This window comes from Delphinapterus leucas, chromosome 4 (assembly GCF_059928025.1).
Source record: "Delphinapterus leucas isolate spDelLeu-1000000601 "Yukka" chromosome 4, BTC_Dleu_Yukka2, whole genome shotgun sequence".
NCBI lineage: Eukaryota > Metazoa > Chordata > Mammalia > Artiodactyla > Monodontidae > Delphinapterus > Delphinapterus leucas.
The window spans coordinates 134,487,983-134,509,331 of record NC_143132.1 but is presented as its reverse complement, the minus strand read 5'-3'; the positions used below and the strand labels follow the sequence as shown (position 1 = coordinate 134,509,331).

At 38.5% G+C, this 21,349-nt stretch overlaps 1 protein-coding gene across 9 annotated transcripts in view; it reads left to right on the top strand.

Annotated features, from left to right (window-relative positions):
* Positions 1 to 21,349, top strand: part of CEP63 (centrosomal protein 63) — a 76,135-nt gene that overhangs the window by 12,125 nt on the left and 42,661 nt on the right. For all 9 annotated transcript variants that reach the window (XM_089911118.1, XM_022582536.3, XM_089911115.1 and 6 more), the window contains 3 exons: positions 14,149 to 14,244; positions 15,092 to 15,214; positions 20,586 to 20,699. In XM_089911118.1, the coding sequence (XP_089767244.1) occupies positions 14,149 to 14,244; positions 15,092 to 15,214; positions 20,586 to 20,699 (333 nt within the window). The remainder of the gene's footprint in view (positions 1 to 14,148; positions 14,245 to 15,091; positions 15,215 to 20,585; positions 20,700 to 21,349) is intronic.

Below are 21,349 nucleotides of genomic sequence, written 5' to 3'. Positions count from 1 at the left end.
TAAATGGATTTAAATTTTGTCAAATGCTTTTTATGCATCTGTTGAGATGATCATATGATTTTTGTCTTCATTTTGTTAATGAGGTGTATCACACTGACTGATTTACAGATATTGGACCATCCCTGTATCCTTAGAATAAATTTCACTTCATGATTGTATATGATCCTTTCAATGTGTTGCTGAATTCAGTTTGATAATATTTTGTTAGAATTTTTGCATCTATGTTCATCAGGGATATTAGCCTGTAAAAAGAAATTTTTTTTGTTTGGTGGCACTCTTGTCTGGTTTTGGTATCAGGCTAATACTGGCCTCATAAAATGTGTTTTGAAAAGATTCCCCCTCTTATATTTTTTGGAAGAATTTGAAAAAGCTTCATATTAATTCTTCTTTGAATGTTTGGTGGAATTCACCAGTGAAGCCATTTGGTCCTGGACTTTTGTTTGTTGAGAGTTTTTGTTTAATGAATTGATCTGCTTGCTGGTAAGTGGTCTGTTCAGATTTTCTATTTCGTCATGATTCAGTCTTAGTAGCTTATACGTTTGTCAGAGTTTATCCACTTCTAGTTTGTCCAATTTGTTGGCATGTAATTTTTCATAGTAGTCTGTATGATCCTTTGTATTTCTGTGGTGTTGCTTGTAATATCTCCTTTTTCATTTCTGACTTACTTGAGTCTTTTCTCTTTATTTTCTTGGTGAGTCTAGCTGAGGTTTTGTCAATTTTATTTCTCTTTTCACAGAACTAACTCTTAGTTTCATTGATCTTTTCTGTTGTCTTTTTAGTCTCTATTTCATTTATTTCTGCCCTAATTTACTAACTTTGGTCTTTTTGTTCTTTTTCTAGTTCCTTAAGGTGTAGTTAGGTTGTTTGTCTGAGGCTTTTCTTGTTTCTAGAGGTAGGTGTTTATCACTATGCACTTCCCTCATAGAACTGTTTTTGCTGCATTCTGTAAATTTTGGCATGTTACCTTTCCATTTTGTTTTTCTCAAGGTATTTTTTAATTTCTCTTTTGATTTCTTCTTTGCCTATTGGTTATTCAGTAGCATGTTGTTTAATCTCCACATATTTGTATATTTCCCATTTTTCTTCGTGTAATTTCTCATTTCATGCCATTGTGGTTGGAAAAGATGCTTGATATGATTGCAGTCTTCTTAAATTTATTAAGACTTGATCTGTGGCCTAACATATGATCTATCTTGGAAGATGTTCCATATACACTTGAGAAGAATATGTATTCTGTTGCTTTTGGATAGAATAGTCTATAAATATGCGTTAAGTCCATCTGGTTTAACATGTTGTTTAAGGCTGATGTCTCCTTATTGATTTTCTGTCTGGATGATCTTTCCATTGATGTAAGTGGGATATTAAAGTTCCCTACTGTTATTGTATTGCTGTCTATGTCTCCCTTTAGGTCTGTTAATAATTGTGCTACATGTTTAGGTGCTCCTATGTTGGCTGCATAAAGATTTACAAATGTTATATCCTCTAATTGGATTAACTCCTTTATCATTATGTAATGTCTTCTTTGTCTCTTATTAAAGCATTTGTATTAAAGTCTTTTTTGTGTGTGTGTGATATAAGTATAGCTACTCCACCTTTCTTTTCCGTTTCCATTTGCGTGGAATCTCTTTTACCATCCCTTCACTTTCAGTCTGTGTCCTTATATCGAAATGGTATCTATTACAGGCAGCATATATAGGTGTGTCTTGCTTTTTATTTCTTCAGCCACTCTATGTCTTTTTGTTGGAGAATTTAGTCCATTTACATTTAAAGTTATTATTAATGGGTATGTGCTTATTGCCATTTTGTTAATTGTTTTCTAGCAGTTTTTGCAGTTTCTCTCTGTTCCTTTTTTCTTCTCTTGCTCTCTTCCTTTGTGGTTTGATGACTTTCTTTAGTGGTATGCTTATGTTCCTTTCTTTTTCTCTTTTGTGTATTTATTCTAGGTTTTTGCTTTGTGGTTGACGTGAGTCTTACACTTAACAACTTATATCTATAACAGTCTGTTTTAAGCTGATAGCATCTTAAGTTTGATCCCATTCTAAAGCTCAACACTTACTCTCATGTTTTATGTTTTTGATGTCACATTTTATGTATTTTTACCTTGTGTATCTTTTAGCTAATTATTGTAATCATAGTTCTGTCTTTTAACCTTTATACTAGCTTTATTAGTGATTAATCCACTACCTTCACTATATATTTATTTTTCCGGTGAGATTTATCCTTTCATATGTGTTCTTGTTACTAATTAGCATCCTTTCTTTCAGCTTAAAGAAGTTCCTTTAAAATTTGTTGTCAGGCCAGTTTAGTTTAGTGGTGGTGAACTCCTTTAACTTTTGCTTCTCTGGAAAACTTGTTATCTCTTCTTCAATTCTGAATGAAAACTTTGCTCGGTAGAGTATTCTTGGTTGGAAGTTTTCTTCTTTCAGCACTTTGAATGTATCGTGCTTTCTGGCCTGCAAAGTTTGTGCTGAAAAGTGTGCTGATAGTTTTATGAGGGTTCCCTTGTATAGAGCTAGTTGTTTTTCTTCTGCTTCTTTTAAGATTCTCTCCTTGTCTTTAACTTTTGACATTTTAATTATAATGTGTCTTGGTGTGGGTCTCTTTGGTAGCAGCTTTTTTGGGACTCTCAGGGCTTCCTGGATCTGGACGTCTGTTTCCTTCCCCAAGTTAGGGAAGTTTTCAGCCATTATATTTTCAAATAAGTTTTCTGCCCCTTTCTCTCTTCTTCTGGGAGCCCTATGAAGTAAATGTTAGTCTGTTTGATGTTGTTCCATAAATTCCTTTTTTCATTCTTTTTTCTTTCTGCTGCTCTGGTTGGGTAAGTTCCACTGCCTTGTCCTTGAGTTGACTGATATTTTCTTCTGCTTCATCTAGTCTGCTGTTGAACCCCTTTAGCGTATGTTTTTCAGTTCAGTTAATACATTCTTTGGCTCTGTGACTTCTATTTGGTACTTTCTTATATTTTTTCATCTCTTTGTTGAAGTTCTCACTGTGTTCATCCATTCTTCTCCCCATCTTTATGACCATTACTTTGAACTCTTTATCAGGTAAATTACTGATCTCCATTTCGTTAAGATTTTTTCTGAGGTTTATCTTGTTCTTTCATTTGGAACATATTCCTCTGTTTCTTCAGTGTGCTCGACTCTGTTGGTTTCTGTACAGTAGATTAAACAACCACTTCTTCCGGTCTTGATTGAGTGACCTTGTGTAGGAGATGAACCTTGTTATTCAACCCTGCCTCAGCTCCTGGTTGTCTCTCAAACCTCTATGCTTGTCCAGGTAGCCTATTATATTTTTAGTAGCTCCCAGTAGTTGAGGATGTGCCAAAACCTGTCACTGTCCCAGAGTGGAGGATCTCAGCACCTAGATTCAGGTTGACTGGAATCTGGACCCTCAGGCAGCAGCTTTTAAAGTATGCAAATATATACAGTTCTGAGGGGCTGTGAGGGTAGGCCACATTGGTCCTCAGAGCCAGGTGATCTGGAGGTGTCCACTATGTGGGGTCCAGATGAACTATTTTCTGGGTGATACTGATGGGTTGGAGCAAGGCAGAGGGAGAGTGCCTAGATGGCGTCCCACAGCATGTGTTTCTTGATAGCAACTCCGTAGGCCACTGAATGTGAGCCAAACCTGAAGCCTGCTCCTCAGGCCGAAGGTCCAAGACAAGTAAAGAGGACTCTTTCACAGAAACCCTAGGGAGTGTGCCTCATTCTGCTTTCTGTGCAGTGCCTTGGGGTTGGTAGCCTGCCAAGAACTATCCCTCTGGTTGCCATAGTCTTGTGGGATCCAGGAATGCAAATCCCTCCAGTCACCTAGAGCTAGGTAATTGAGGGGAGGCCCCTGGGCACCAGCCACGTGTATAGCTACCCTCCAGGAGACACTGGTGCACTAGAGGCAGCAGAGTGTGAGAGCAAAGGTAGCACCTGCCTCCAAGGTCTCTGGAAAGGATTACAGTCAACCCCAAGATGCATGCCTAATCAGAAGCTTGCCCCTCAGTTAGCAGTCAGGATGATCAGTTAATAGTCTCCCTTCGCACAAAGATTGAGCTCCTGGGTCTGTTGCCTTTGCTGTGCCCTTGGGGTTGTAACTGTTTAAGAACTCTTTCTCCTTGGGCCACAGCCCTGTAGGACCCATGAGTATAAGCCCCACTGACTACCAGAGCCAGTTGATGTAGAGGTGTTCCCTAGCATCAGTCACAAAAATCCAGGCACCAGACAGGGGCATGAGCTCCTTTCTGGGTGACACCAATTATTACAGTTCCTTGGGACCCAGAACACAAGCTCCCCTGGCCTCCAGAGCCAGGTAACCAAGAATCATATCCTGGGTAGCAGCTGTAAAAGTCAGGACACCTGATGTGTGTAAAAGCTCCCTGCTGAGAGATACTGGTGCTCTGGAGCACAGCAAAGGTAGTGCCTGCCAGTCTTTGTTCCCAGAGCATTCCAGCAGGCTCCTAGATGTGTGTGTTGAACTAGATTCCTGCCCCTCTGATGGAGGTTTTAATATAAGCAGGTGAGCCTTATTCACTTTAAGTCTAGGCATGATTGGCTGCCTCTGAGCTGGACTCTGGGCTGGGTGAGTCCAAGCACATGAGCCCTCTAAGAGGTGTTTCTCATCACTATCATTTTGTGGGTCTTGGGACACAAGACCCATTGGTTTTCAAAAATTAGGTGTTTTGGGGGCTTATCTGTCAAGTGCATGTCTTAAAAGCTGGGGTGCCCAATGTGGGGTTTGAATCCTTTGCTCCTCAGGGAGTTTTGAGTTCCCTTCTGGTTGTTGGTTGCTAAATCAGGGGTGAGGTTTATGGTGAGATTGTGTCCCCATCTCCCCTACAGGCTTTTGTATGGTTTTCTTCTCTTTTACCCAATGCGTAGTCATCACGCAGCCAGCCTTTAGTTTCTTTTTTCGAGAAGAAATTGTTCCATATTTAGCTGTAGATCCAGTGAGTCTGTCGGAGGAGGTGAGTTCAGTATCTTCCTACACTGCCATCTTGAACTGGTGATACTGTCTTTTTCATAATGCAAAGAAAGCATTTGTGTGTCAAATTCTGATGGTTTCTTTCAGAAGAAGAATCGTTGGTGAAAATGCATAAGAGTATTAATATTTATTTCAAGGATCATGTTACCTTGGTCACATGTAATACATACAATAACTTCTTTAAGAAAATGTGAAGGGTGTCACATGATCTTTGTAAAAACCTTCATTCTATTACATGCCTATGTTAATAATCACCGAGTTTAGCGAACATTGTTTTTGGCCTCATTGTATGACTAGTGTAAAAAGTTAAGCCCCAAATTCAATAATTGGCTTCTTTTGGTTAGGTTTAAAATAAAATTCAGAAAACTCTTCTTAAAAAATTTATGTTTGTGGGCTTCCCTGGTGGCGCAGTGGTTGAGAGTCCGCCTGCTGATGCAGGGGACACGGGTTTGTGCCCTGGTCCGGGAGGATACCACATGCCGCAGAGCGGCTGGGCCCGTGGGCCGTGGCCGCTGGGCCTGCGCGTCTGGAGCCTGTGCTCCGCAACGGGAGAGGTGAGAGGCCCGCGTACCAGCAAAAAAAAAAAAATTTATATTTGCACTTGTTAACAATTAGGGAAAAAGAAAGAAAAGAGGAAAATAAATATTATTTGTGATCTCATCACCCAATGTTATTGGTGATTTGGGGGAAAAGTTTAATAACATTTGCTAATTGATTTCTCTTTTTTTTTTTCTGGTATGCGGGCCTCTCACTGTTGTGGCCTCTCCCGTTGCGGAGCACAGGCTCCGGATGCGCAGGCTCAGCGGCCATGGCTCATGGGACCAGCTGCTCCAAGGGATGTGGGATCTTCCCGGACCGGGGCACGAACCCGCGTCCCCTGCGTCGGCAGGCAGACTCTCAACCACTGCGCCACCAGGGAAGCCCTGATGATTTCTCTTAATTTAGCTGGTACAGTGAAAAGAACATTGAATATTGGAAGGGAAGCAGAAAGCATATATAAGTGCAAGAATTGCCCCTAAATTTCTGGCATCAATGTTGATCTCAGAAGGATTGGAAGAGTTGTAGGGAAACACTGGTCCCAAGCCCCACTTGGATGGGCTTTCCTACCAGTAGGATCACCAGTGCTGTCATTCAGCTTCTTCAGGGGTGCTTCTGTGAGTGGTAGATTCTGTTGATGATACTCACTTATCAAGAATATTTTAGAAATGTTTCATGTCACAAGGAAAGAGTTAGGCTTCATAAAGTGTTTTTTTCCTTGTCAAGAGAATCTCTCAATTGGCCATGCGCACATTGGGTCAAAGCAGTACAGTTGACCCTTGAACAACGTGGGGGTTGGGGGCATCAACCCCTAATGCACTCGAAAATCCACATATAACTTTACAGTCAATCTTCCTTATCTGAGATTCCACATCCATGAATTCATGTAGTACTGTAGTATTTATTGAAAAAAAAATCCATATATAAGTGGACTCATGCAGTTCAACCATGTTGTTCAAGGGTCAACCATACATAGTAACATTGGCCGTGTTAGATTTAGATTCAGTGTTCTGAGAATGCCACTTGCTAAACTGGAATTTATTTTAAGATTTGGGTAGACTTTTGAGAATGTATTTTAAAATTACACCTCATGGGACTTCCCTGGTGGCGCAGTGGTTAAGAATATGCCTGCCAATGCAGGGGACATGGATTTGAGCCCTGGTCCGGGAAGATCCCACATGCCGTGGAGCAACTAAGCCCGTGCGCTACAACTGCTAAAGCCCACGTGCCTAGAGCCCGTGCTCCGCAACAAGAGAAGCCACCGCAATGAGAAGCCTACACACCACACGAAGATTAGCCCCCGCTCGCTGCAACTAGAGAAAGCCCACGTGCAGCAGTGAAGACCCAATGCAGCCAAAAATAAATAAATAAATTTTTAAAAATTAAAAAAAATAAAATTAGACCTCATGAAAAGTTATAGAAGGTGGGTAAAAAAGTGCATGGAATGATAATCATATTTGATTTTTTAAAAATCGTAATTTAGGTAGGGTCAGTGCTCCTTGGTAAGTTTCTTTAGTTACTACTTCTTTATTTCTCCTGGGGCAAAACAAAAGTAGTTCTGTTTAGAAAGTTAAGGTGATAGTGCTTTCCTAGTTAAAAAACACTGTACAGTTGACCCTTGAACAACCTGTGAATTAGGGGCACTGATCCCCGATGCAGTTGAAAATCTACATATAACTTTACAGTTGGCCCTTGTATCTGTATCTCTTCTGAATCTGCAGATTCAACCAACTTTGGGTGGTGTAGTACAGTAGTACATATTTATCGAAAAAAATCCATGTATAAGTGGACCTGCACAGTTCAAACCGTCAACTATATATGTGGATATCTAAGTTGTTTACTTCGTTAGAAACCCATTAAAGAAATTCCTGTGTGTGTGATCATGAGAATATTCATGCCGAGGCTGTTGAAACTTATTCCTGCAGCTTAGTTTTGATGTCAAGGGCATTACTGCACTACATGCAGTAATAAAACTACTCATTTTATTGCACTTCACTCTATAATGCTTTGCCGATATTGTATTTTTTTACAAATTGAAGTTTTGTGGCAACCTTGTGTTGAACAAGTCTGTTGGCACCTTTTTTCTAATAACATTTGCTCACTTCATGTCTCTGAGTCACATTTTGGTGATTCTTGCAATATTTCAAATCCTCTACCAACATATAGATTATGACTCACTGAAGGCTCTGATGATGGTTAGCATTTTTGCTTTAGCAATAAAGTGTTTTTAAATTAAGATATATACATTGTTTTTTAGACATAATACTCTTGCACACTTAGTTGACTACAGTACAGTGTAAACATAACATTTATATGCACTGCGAAACCAAAAAAATTCATGTGACTCATTTTATCACAGTATTTGCTTTATTGTGATCTGGAAGGAACCTGCAGTATCTTTGAAGTATGCCTGTACTTAATACCTTAAAGAGGAATTAAAGAGATTGAGTAGATAGGTTCCTTGGTAAAGATTTGAAGATTACAGGTTTGGCCTGGGGACATAAAAGATGTTTAGAAATGTAGCTGTCAATGATTTGCTGCTTCATTGATTGGGTTGCTGGAAGTTGATTAAATTTCTAGAGGTAAAGTGTTTTTACCAAATACTAATTATAGGAATCTGTTCCATAGAGTTTGTCTGTGAAATTGTAATTTCACTGTGTTATTGGTAATAATATGTTTGTAATCTACTTTGAAAAGCACATGATAGAAGAACTAGAATATAGAGCTTTAAGTTTTTGTCAGTTCTATTTGTTTGAAAGTTTCAGGCCTAGAAGCAGTTAGTCCTATGGTATAAACCAATGCTACTGAAATGACAGGTCCATGGTGAGATGAAAGGATTGCACCAGAATGTAAAGTAGTACATTGCATCCTTCACTTCACAGAAAGTTTTGCTGTATAAAAATGTCAGTTGCACTAAACAGTGTGTTTTGTAACATAGTTGATTACATTCTGCTTCAAGGTTCTTATCTCACACTGGATTGCTGTTGTGACCAGCTCCAACCCATCTCCAGGTCATACTTGGAGGAGTACTAGTATAAACAACTTGTTTCATAAGTGAATGATCTGTTTTCTGATTACATTGTTGGGATTGGATTGGTTTTAATGGACGTTTCTGCTGCTGTTACCTTCTAATGCCCTACAGAGCAGGTAGAACTAATGAAACAAGTAAGGAATTTGGAGTCCTGGCTGTGCCTTTTCTCAGCTGAATGGCCTTGGACACATAATTTAACCTCTCTGAGTCCATTTCATCATGTGTAAAATTAGGATATAATCCCTATGTTCCCGTGTTGTTGTGAAGATTGAGTTACTGTTTTAAGAAACCACTTTGAAAACTCTAAATTGTAGTTAAAACGATATCATCCATACTGACAGTTTTCAAATCTCTCTTCCATTTCTCTAATGCCATCTCTTGCTCTCAGCAATTAAGCTCTTTCTTCCTCCTCTTTTTCTTTAAGAAATTTAGATATTGTTGCGTGCCCACTAAGAAACAGACTCTGGTAAATAAATGAAATTAAACAATCTTTTTCTCACATTTTATATTTATGCTTGCCTTACATAGTAAATGAAAAGAAAAATGGTTCTACAAAGCTCGTAAGAAAAAACAGTGATCATCTGCCCTAGTCCTCTGAACCTAGGATTCTTGCTTCTCTGAGGCAGTCATTTCAGTGTCTTTTACTCTTTTTTTGTTATTCTCTTCATATTTCTATATAACATTTTATGGCAATCTTCTTAATTTTCAGTTTTAACTATTTATCTAATAACTTGCTGCTATGAAAATTAAGGGCTTTGCTCTCATACAATTTCCATCCCCTCATCCCGCCAGAATTGTATATCTTAATTTTTCGTTAGGTCAGTGTTTAGTGTTTATATCATTAAGATGGTAATTATTATTTACAACTGACTCAGATAGCATAATAATAATCAAGCTTATTTCTTGTGCAATGTTTTTGTTTTCTGGGGAATTAGTAACTGTCTCATTTTTATTTGCTTTTTTGAAAAGTACCTTCTCAATGATAGGAAGAATTGATAATGCCAATATCTAGATTTGCCATGGATCTCTTTGTTTTATTGCTTCTACTTTTTTTCACTTTTGTTGTCTTATCTCCTTGTATGTGTAGGGTTACTTTCTGAGTGGGTTATCAAGCACTGTATTTGTAAAATTATTTGAAGAAATAGTTTAAGACACAGAATAGTGTTTTTTTTTTTTTTTTTTCCTTTGGAGAAAGTTTAGGTTGTTTTTTCCAAGTTCCTGGAATCCCTAGCACTTTGGAGATGCCTGGGGACAGACGTTAGCACTCTCTTAAGATCATCTTAAACTGATTTCAGAGATTCAGATGTCTGCAGTTGATTGGCAATTTCGAGAAGGCCTGTTCTACATCTGGCCCATTCTTACTCCTAGGGTACAGCCTTTCAGGGTCCCAACTCAAAGCAAGGATGGGTTCAGAGCTGTCTTGGGCACAAAATCTTTTATTCTCTTAGCCCCTTGAAGTTATCAAAACTCCCATTCAGCCTCTTATCCTTTCAGCTGCCTTCTCTAGTTTCAGTTAATACTTGCCCCAAACTCTGGGCTCACCTCCCTCCACCTCTAGCCTAGCCCAGATGCTGACCTGGTAATTCTTCCCTATCATGTTAGCGCTTGACTTCAGGCACAGTTTTTAAGAAATCTTACTTATATAGTTGTCCTCAGTGTATGGGCTGGCCCAGAATACCTAGTCTGCCATTACCAAATGTTAAACTCTGAAAGATTCACATTTAACTAAAAACATCCTGAGTGAAATTTACTACTAAATTCTACAGCCAATCAAACTTTCAACCAGATGTGAAAAGAGAATAAAGGTATTTTCAGACATGTAAAATCTCAAAAGAATGTTCTACCAAAATGAGAAGTAAACTTACGAAGAAGATGACAGAATTTTTTAAAAAAGCAAAAAGCAGAAAAGCACAGAAAGCCTCCAGAATAATGGTGAAGGGAGTTCCCAAGATGACAGCTATACAGGTAGCCTAGAGTAACTTACCAATATTTGAGAATGGCAAGCTCCAGGAAGGATGTTTTCACAGGAAGAAAGAAAGTGAAAGAAAGAAAAGGAAAGGAAATTGCAATAGCTATGTTTACTGTGTTCAAGGAGATAAAAGATAAGATTGAGCATTTCTTATCTTTTGAAAAAATTGGAAACTATTAAAAGATGGGTGGAAATCATAATGCTGAAAAATAGAATAAATGAAATTAAGGCCTTTAAGATTAAGAGATAATTGGTGAACTGGAAGATATGACAGAAGAAAATGTTTGTAATAAAGCACAGACAGAATGATAGAAAATATAGAAGAGAGGATAAGAGAAAAGAGGATACAGTGAGAAGGTCAAATATTAGTGTGTTGGGGATCCCTGAAGGAGAAAACAAAGTGAGAATGGGCTAAAGCAATATTTGAAGATAAATTGACCGAGATTTTGCCAAAAGTGAGGAAGGCCATGTACTTAAGAAATCTGAAAACCTCAAGCAAGATAAACAGAAAGAAATATTTACCTAGGTTGAAAACTAAAGACAAAGAGGACATCTGAAAAGTTATCAAAGAGAACAAAATAAAACAAAACCAGATATCTACCAAGAAAAAAAGGTGATCTACGAACGGCTTCTAACAGCTGACTTGTCAGCTAAAACAGTGAAAGCCAGAAGACAATAGAATGATGTCCACAAAGAAATGACTTTCTTCCCTGCCAAACCAGAAATAAATTCTATACCCAGAATAAAGGTGAAATCAAGACATTTTCAGATCAACAAAGATTGAGAGAATTTGTCACTAGGAGACCTGCACCAAGGAAATACTAAAAGAATGTTCTTCAGGCAGAAGGAAAGTGACCCCAGATGGAAGCTCAAGAGATAAAGGAAGGAACGAAAGGCGACAGTAAATATGTGGGTAAATCTAAACGAATATTTACTGTATATAACAACAAGAACCTTCAGTTGAACATATATGTGGAATTATGATGGCATTTCAGTCAAGTTGGTCGGGGGGGGGTAAATGGAATTAAAGTATTTCTGTAGTCCTTGGGTTGCCTGGGAATTGGTAAAACTAATGTTAATGTTAGCTAATGTTAATCTAATTAACGTTAGTTAAGTCTAGTGTTAATTAGTTAAGTTTTAATCTTGAGAGAACCATTAAAAGTATATAGTAATATGTTAATAGAGTATATGTCTTCTAAGCTAACAGAAGGAGAAAAATGAAGTAAGAAGTTATCAGCCCCAAAGAAGGCAAGAAAGGAGAGAAAAAGGAACATAGGAACGTAGAGCTTATTAAGTACAAATAGCACTTAGTAAGACAATAGATATAAATCGAAAGAGGTCCCGTAAATGTAAATGTACTAAATGGCTTAATTAAAAGATAAAAATTGTCCAACTGGGTAAAGATAATTGAACTCAATTATTTGATGTTTATAAAGATACAGCAAAGTTGAAAGTAAAATGTAAAAAATATATACCATACAAACACTTTGAATAGAGAGATGGTGTAGCTAAACTGTACTTGAAGCAGAAGCAGTGAACGTTACCAAAGGTGAAGAGAAACACTTCATAATGATAAAATATGAAACCTCCGTATATGTAACTGTAGCAGATATTCTTATTGGCCTGTATCACATCCTCCTTGCCCCCTCATTTCACCTGGATATTACATACAGCTCACTGTATACTGCCAGCATCTCACTACACTGTGCTTCTCTTTCTGGAAACTTAAAAGCTGCTCAGGTGAAACCTGGGATTGTGGGGGCAGTTAACACTCCTGGGGCAAGCCTCAAGCAGTGGAGGGACTGGAATCGGTGGATAAACTCTCCAACTTCCCATCCCTTAGAGGGACAATTCTGAAACACATTCTGTTTGTTTCCTTGGTGAGTTCCCTGTGGGAGCGGCTCCAGCACTTACTGCAGAAATCAGCTCAGTAACACACTTTATTGGCTTTCCTTCCTTCTCTGGATCTCTCTCTTCATTTCCTTACTGTGTTTCCTGGGATCACCTCCATTACCTAACTGCCCTAAAATCTACACTTTTGGGAGAACTCAAACTAAGACAAAAAAAAATCTGAATTTGTAAGTTTCTAATTAATTTTAAATTTCTCTCTGTTTCTCTTACCCGTATGCAAAGAGTGGCAGAACTACAAGGAGGAATAGATGAAGCCACAATTGTAGTTGGGGATTTTAACCCAATTTTCTTAGTAACTGATGGAACAAGAGACAGATATCAGTAAGGATGTAGATTTGAGCACCATGATCAACAAACTTGACCTAATTTATATATACAGAACATTGCACAAGAGAACTGTGGTGTACGTTTTTTTCTAGCACAAGCAACTCTTTCCAAAATCTTGACACAACTCAGAGTCTTGAAATAATGGAGTATGTTCTTTGAACATAGTGGAAACAAGTTACAAAAAGATACCTAAATACTAAAAACCCTTTGACATACTTTTGTAAATGTTTTTCTCAGTTTATTGATTTTTAATTTTAATGGAATTTTTTCAAATATAGAAGTTTCATATTTTGCAGAGTCAAATCTGTCATTCTCAAATGACTCATTAGTTTTAAGCTCAGTTTCTCCCTATCCAGGGATTCAGTAAATACTCATTTAAATAAAAAAAATTAAGTAGTTTTTTCTATTTTATTGGCTATATTTAATCATTCCTCTGGTTTGAACTTCAGAATCACTTTTTTGTTCCAAAAAAGAATTCTACTAGAATTTTTAATTGCAATTGCATTAACTCCTTGTTCTTATAAGAATTTTATTTTTGCATTTTTTTTATTCAGGTATAATTGAGATATAACATTATATTAGTTTAGTTATAAAATGTAATGATTCGATATTTGTATATATTGTGAAATGATCACCACAGTAAGTCTAGTAACATCTGTCACCATACATAGTCACAAAATTTTTTTTTCTTGTGATGAGAACTTTTAAGATCTACAGTTTTTTTATTTTTAAATTACCATTCTGTATTGTGATTGAGATTACCACTTACTGTTCCCAGTTCTTCCTTTCCCTTCTAGCTATTAGTAGATGAAATGCTAACTGGTTATTGAGAGATGTAGAGAAATGCTGATGGATATTGATGGAAGTGAGGGCTGGGCATGAGCTAGCTGTGGCTGGCATCAAACCACTGAAAAATGGGTTAGGATAACATGCTCACTCTGGCTGGTGAAACTGGTTTTCTTTGAAGTGGGGTAAATGGTAAAGCAGGTACGAGTCTCCTGCTATCTTTCTGTCTGATGTTACTATTCTGTACTTAGATTTATAGAATTTATTCTTGAAGTCTTATAGATTTTTGTTCCATATTTTTAGATTCCAAGGTTCTTGTAACTTCATCTCTCTTAATTTTTTGTGAGGTTTTTTTTGATAGAAAGGGTTGGGGAGAATAAATGAGACAGAGGAAGTTTCCCTCTAAACCTAGCAATTCTAGAACAATTGCTCATTTTCCATTTTTTGGCATTGTTATGGATTATTAAATAATTAGATATTTGACTTCCTGAGAAATTGTACAGTTGAGAATGTGTATTCACAGATAAGTGCAAAGGTTATTTCCTATTTTTGTGTTTCAGTGTTATTGTTTCAATGCTAATAGTGAAAAATGCTACCACCTCTCTGCTTTTAGGTTGGAATGTTGCGTCAGCAGGTTGAAGAACATGAAAAAGTCAAGCAAGAGATGGCCATAGAGTATAAGCTGGAGTTAAAGAAACTACATGAAGAAGTAAGATTTTAATTCTGTTATGTGTTGTATAATTCTGTCTCTTCAACCCATGAGAATTTTGTTAACGAGCCAGTTTCTACTTCATAGAGTGGATGTATATATACTAAGGGAGGTGCAGGGGTGGAAATCTATTTCTCTGTTCTTAAACCCAGGTAAAGAATCTTGCCTATTTATGTGTTTGATACTACCTACAACAGCGATTCTAAAATGTGTTTGTTGGTTGAGTACCTGAAAGAAATAGAGCTATTTTTGTATAATACCATGAAATACTGATACCAAAAGCTTATATTAAATGTTTTAATTTTTAAGTTGAATCAGTTACTAGATTTTAAATAATGGAGGACCCAAAGGTTTCAGAAGCATTTTGGGATAGATAAGAAAAGTAAGAAAATTCTATCAGTTAACTCAATTTTATTCTTCAGATTGGGAAAAAACTGCTTTTATTTTCATTTAATTCCACAGTACTCCTCTCTTGCTTACTTACTCAGTGTTCCGCAGGAGAACGGTTCAAGAACCACAGGCCTAGAGAAGAGAGACAGGGTTTTTATTTGCTGCTTTTATTGTGGGGGTGGGTTTAGGGGCCCCTAAGTGCAAGGCGATTGTACATTGTAAGAAAAATTAAGCTTCTGTTTATAAAATATTTTCCCTTTATTTTTCTTTGACTCAATATATTTCTTTTCTGGTGTTTATTTTTTATATGTAGTTTTGAGTTGTTATTTTATCTGACATGCTGTCTATTTTCAGGGATACTAGTTAGCTCTGTGCGTGCTTTCATAATGCCAATTTGTTGTATCAGCACTGTTTACACATTCTTAAATTTTAAGTCTAGAAATAACTGTGTCTACAGTTAGGCAGACTGAAGAGAAGCTATGAAAAGCTACAGAGAAAACATGTAAGAGACTTCAGAGGAAATGCCAGAAATCACAGGGAAGATCGGTCTGAAATTGAGAGATTAACTGGAAAAATAGAGGTATGTTCATAGTACTGATTTGCTCATAGTGATTGTCAGCCTTCATGTAGGAAAATGCTGTTTCTAATAGTGCTATTTCCTGAAACCAATTTTCTCTCATCTCCAGGACTACTACTGAGCTGTTTCAAAGGTGGGAGTGTGATCCACTGTGCATCCTGTCACCAGGATGGTTACTAGCTATCAGTAACTCTCAACAGGGCAGTACCCTCCTTTGAGGGCATTGGAAATGTATGGAGACATTGTTTCGGTTGTCAGAATGGCTGGGAGTGAAACTGGTGTGTAGGGCACAGGGACCAGGGACACTAAACATGGCTGGGACTTTTCCACACAGGAAGGAGTATTGAACCCAAAATGCCAATATTGAGGAACATTGACTACCAGTTACTAGCTGTCCTCCATGGGCAGTGTCCTTGTCTTTATCACCTAACAGAGTAGGGGCTTAGTAAGTGTTGAAGGTACTAAGTGTTGAAGCTTTTTTGTACAGAGTACTCTGCATATCAGATTGTTTATCGTCAGTTCCCATTTAGATATGGTAAGTCACTTACCTCCCCCTTTACTGACTTTGTTTTTATTGAGACTGAATAACTCCATTATTATTGTATATATTGATTCCCTAGAGGAGTTAAGGGAGTGGTGGGTTAACACCACCAAGAGCAGATGAAAGAGCAGCACGAGGCTGTCACTTTTTTCCCCTTGGATCCCCTCTGTCTATGCTCTTGGTCTCAACGGTACCTAAGAGTCACCCAGGGCCCTCTTTAGGCTCTCAGAGATTTTGATCCAGTTGTATGGCATGCGAGCTAGGACTCTGCATTTCATCTAGCTTCCCTAGCCAATGCTAATTTGAGAAACATTGTTCAACATCTTTGTGTGATTACTTACAATTTTTCTACTCAGTGACCTGTCACCCACAAATGCCAGTATATTATTACTACCTAGAATTTTAATTTCTGCATTTAATATTTTTTTATATCTCAATATTTTTATACATTTGAAGAGCTTAGAATCAGATACTGCTTTCCCTCCAGCCCTCTTCAGTGAAATCTGGGTCTTTTTTGAAAAACCCCTCATGTTCTTGTTCCCCATTACCACTTCCTGACCATTGTCTTTTCTTTGTACCTCAGAAACTCCATCTTATTTTTTTTTTAACACCCTTATTAGAGTATAATTGCTTTACAATGGTGTGTTAGTTTCTGCTTTGTAACAAAGTGAATCAGTTATACATATACATATGTCCCCATATCTCTTGCCTCTTGCGTCTCCCTCCCTCCCACCCTCCGTATCCCACCCCTCTAGGTGGTCACAAAGCACCAAGCTGATCTCCCTGTGCTATGCGGCTGCTTCCCACTAGCTATTTTACGTTTGGTAGTGTATATATGTGCATGCCACTCTCTCACTTTGTCCCAGCTTACCCTTCCCCCTCCCCGTATCCTCAAGTTCATTCTCTAGTAGGTCTGCACCTTTATTCCTGTCTGGCCCCTAGGTTCTTCTGACCATTTTTTTTTTTTTTTAGATTCCATATATATGTGTTAGCATACGGTATTTGTTTTTCTCTTTCTGACTTCCTTCACTCTGTATGACAGACTCTAGGTCCATCCACCTCATTACAGATAACTCAATTTCGTTTCTTTTTATGGCTGAGTAATATTCCATTTTATATATGTGCCACATCTTCTTTATCCATTCATCCAGTGATGGACACTTAGGTTGTTTCCATGTCCTGGCTATTGTAAATAGAGCTGCAATGAACATTGTAGTACGTGACTCTTTTTGAATTATGGTTTTCTCAGGGTATGTGCCCAGTAGTGGGATTGCTGTGTCGTATGGTAGTTCTATTTTTAGTTTTTTAAGGAACCTCCATACTGTTCTCCATAGTGGCTGTATCAATTTACATTCCCACCAACAAGAAAATCCATCTTTGATTTTCATGTCATCAGCATATACCACCAACCAGTGTACATACAGCCAAAGTTAGTCATCTTCTGATCCCTGGTTACTCTCCTGTTCAAAGACTTCAGCTCCCACTTCACTGTCATTCTCTCCAACCTTGCTCTTATCATAATTCTTGAGGATTTCAGTATCCACAGAGATGATGCTTATAATACTGTGGTCTTTGAGTTCCTTGGTGTTCTTTCCTCCACAGATATTTTGATCTCCTATCTGTCTCTTCTCCCTTTTCCCATTGTCCTTCCTTAGGTGTTATCATTACCAATACTTGCAACCCTCCTAGAATCACATTTTTAAGCTCACATTCTCCAACTACCATCCCTGTCTTTTCAGCTCTCTCCCTCTGGCTCCTGATGCTCAATACTCACCTGACCCCCCATCCCTTAAAGTGCTTGGATCCTGCCACTTGTCACTGCTCTGTCTCTACCTTGTGTCCTCAGTTACAAGTCCTTACCCAGCTTCCATCCCATGGTTACACTCCTTATATTCCCCTTCAATTCTGTGCTCTCTCTTACTTCATCGCCTTTGCTTGGCAAAACTGTAACTCTCGTTAAATCCAGCTTTCTCCCCATTTTCTACCTGTCATGTGTGGCAGACCATGGCTGGAGAAAAATATAATCGTGCTGACTGGCCTCATTTTAAATTCACGGTCACTCGCCTCAAATGGGTCCTCATGCTGCCCAGAATCATATTATATTTCCCCTCACTCTCCTACTTTCCATAATGACTGTTTCATACTTTCTCTTTTTTTGAATTTTCAACACTTTTCCCCACATCCTCACTTTTGGATGATGATCTTTCTATTTCATTGAGAAAATAGAAGATAATTTTCACAAACTTCCAGCCTTGTGTCTACCTGCCTATTTGCAACTGCACCCATATACTCTGCCTTCCTGCTGGAGGGACCGTCCATGCTCTCCCTATTCCCTACCCACATCACTCTAGAAATGCTCCTCTCTTCTGCATCATCAGGTTTTTCCTCCCTACTGGATATTTTCCACCAACATGCAAACTTCCCCCCTCTTAAATATCCTTTCTTGACCTCTCTCTTCATCCTCTGGATACTGCCCCATTTTTCTTCTTCATTTTATAACTAAACTACTTTAAGTACCTATACTTGTCTCCAGTTCCTTTCCTTCCATTTTTCTTACACCCACTCAGTAAGGCTTTTGCCCCCTCTCTCTGCAGAAGCTGTTTGCATGGAGGTCACCAGTGACTTCCCCATTACTCAAGCCTGTGGCCAGCCCTCATCTTCCCCATCCTGTCTGCAGCACTGGACCCAGCTGGTCTCCATCCTCCTTACACCTCTTTCTGGATTTGGCTTGGAGAACGATTGCACTTTCCTAGGTTTTCTCCTAACTTGTTTGCCACTCTTTCTCAGTCTCTTTTGTTCCCCAACCTTTTAGCATTGGAACACCTTACGGTTGTGTCATTGTACTCTTCTTTTTTCTGTCTAGGTCCACTCCCTTGGTGATATCATTCAGTCTCATAGTTTTAAGCATTGTGTATATGTTGATAATTCCCACATTTGTATATCTAGTCCTGACCTCTCCTTTTTGCTACAGAATAATTTCCAACCTCCTGTTTCACATCTCCAATGTCTAAAGCTGTCTCAAACTTGACATGTCCAAAATAAAGGCCCTGATTTTTTTCTCTCCTATCTTCCAGCACCATTTCTGTTTCAGTTAATGGCAACTCCATTCCTGAGATTGCTTAAGCCTAAAAACCTTGGAGTCACCCTTGATTTCTCTTTTCCCAGCACAATAGCCAGAATGATTCTGTTTTAATGTAAGTCAAATCATGTCCTCTCCTGTACATAAACCTTCCAGTAGCTTCTCTTAAAAGACAAAGTTATCATAATGACCTACGTAGTCTCACCACCTGTTAACTCTGACCTTTCCCTTCCTTTTTTCCCTTTTACTCACTCATTCCAGCCACACCAACCTCCTTGCTCATCCTTGAACATACCAGGATGCTTCCACTTCAAGGCCTTGTACTTGCTGTTCCCTCTTCCCAGCATAGTATAACTTCATCCCTGTCTCCCTTGGTGTTTACTTAAATGTTACTCAATGTGGCCACTCCTTTTGAAAATTGCAGCCCCCAACTCTGAGCACTTCATGCTCTATTTTCCCCAAAACAGGTACAGTTGGCTTTCTGTATCTGTGGGTTCCGCATCCATGGATTCAACCAACCATGGATCTAAAATATTCTGGGGAAAAAAAATACCAGAAAGTTCCAGAAAGCAAACCTTGAATCTGTCATGCACAAGCAACTATTTTCACAGCATTTACATTGTATTTACAACTATTTACATAGCATTTACATTGTATTAGGTATTATAAGTAATCTAGAAATGATTTCAAGTATATGGGAGGATGTGCAAATAATACACCATTTTATATAAGGGATGTGAGCATCTGTGGATTTTAGAATCTGCAGAGACCTGGAACTAGTCCCCCACAGATACTGAGGGGTGACTGTATTACTATCTAATGTACTGTACAATGAATGTGTTGCCTATCTCCCTCCAATGGAGTGGGGCTAGAATTTTTGTTTTGTTAAATAGTGTATCCCCAGTACCTAGAACAGTACCTGGCATGTATATGGTAGAAATAATAAGTGAGTATCAGCTGGTGAACAGTAATTACCCTAAGCTAGCATGAGACTTCTGGAGTTGAGGCTCCTGCAGGACAGTGATGGAAAGACTGAGTTTCCTTTCCCTTTGGTTTGCCTCATTTTCAAATACTGTGCTCATTTTCTTGATCATGCAACTTGAAGTTACTATTGATCCATCATTGATTTTGAACTGTTTGGCTTTGGGTTACAGATATCTGTTAAAATTTAATACAGATATTTCTTGTTATTCATGTCTTTGCAGTTCTGTTGAGATAATAAAAATTTGGATATCAAAGGATACTGTGTTAACTGAATCTATTTGGTTCCTGAGTTTTAGACAGTGATAAGAATTGGGCTACCCAGGGATTTATCTGAAAATTTAATTGAATCTGTTCAGTTCCTGGGTTTGGATATCAAGAATTTGGGCAGTGAGGGGTATCTGTAATCATATTTTGAAATTTTCATTATCTTAGCATCAGTTTTCTGAAAAATCACTAAAAAAAGTTATTAGCAACCCTTAGGTGGCAGCAGATCTTTGAAAATCATGAATCCAGTATTTAGCATCTGTATTTCATACTCTTCACCATTAGGGTGTTAAATTTAGAAAGACAGATCTCCAGAGGCACAGTATGTAAGGAATTTAGTATTACTCTATAGTTCTATCAGCTAAGTGAGTAATGGGGCTCCTGCTGTGGAGAAAGGTGCATGTGTACCCAGGGACCTGGGGAACAATTAAAGTAAAAGTGAATCTGGAAAGTAGTGACAGCAAGGGGAAGCACTTAGAAGTTAAGTACCTTAATTGCTTCTTCAGGAATTTCGTCAGAAATCACTGGACTGGGAGAAGCAGCGCTTGATTTATCAGCAACAGGTATCTTCTCTGGAGGCTCAAAGGAAGGCTCTGGCTGAACAATCAGAGATAATTCAGGTAAGTTTAAGACATTTTGGGATAATGAGAGGCAGAGAGGTTTTGATTACATTTGAGCTGGCTTAATGCTCTGCGCATGTGCTCACCATGTCCACCCACGTCCCCACGCCCTCTTGCTCCCTTGCTTGCTGCTTTTCTCAGCGGTTCCTAACTCCTCACTCGTGCTCTTTCTTGCTCTCTCACTCTGTCACTGTCTTGCATTCTCATGCTCACTCCACACTCACATTTGTTTCACTCTCCTAATCTTGGTCTCTCCCTCTCTCCTTTTCTCCTTCTACCTCTGCTCTCTCTGTCTCCTTTTCCATTTCTTTCTGGCTCTGGCTTACTTACTCTGGCTGTTTCTGGCTCTTGCCTTGGTTCCACTTCTGTCTGTGTCTTGTCCATCTCTGATAGTTCGGGGTGCCTTGGCTGAGGTCCCTCAGCCAGGGAGCTTCGGCCAGTCCACCTGTTTGGACACAAATATTGAAAGATTCACACTAACTAAAAGCAGTATCTTTGTGGCAACAGAAACACTTCTTAGAACACTACTAGAAACTGTTTTTTAATGAAAAAGTAATGGCTTAAACAAAACAAAAAATTAGCTACCTAATTTAGGAACTTTCTTCTTAGAACGTATTCAGTTTGTTTGCTTTTTCAATTAAAAACCAAGA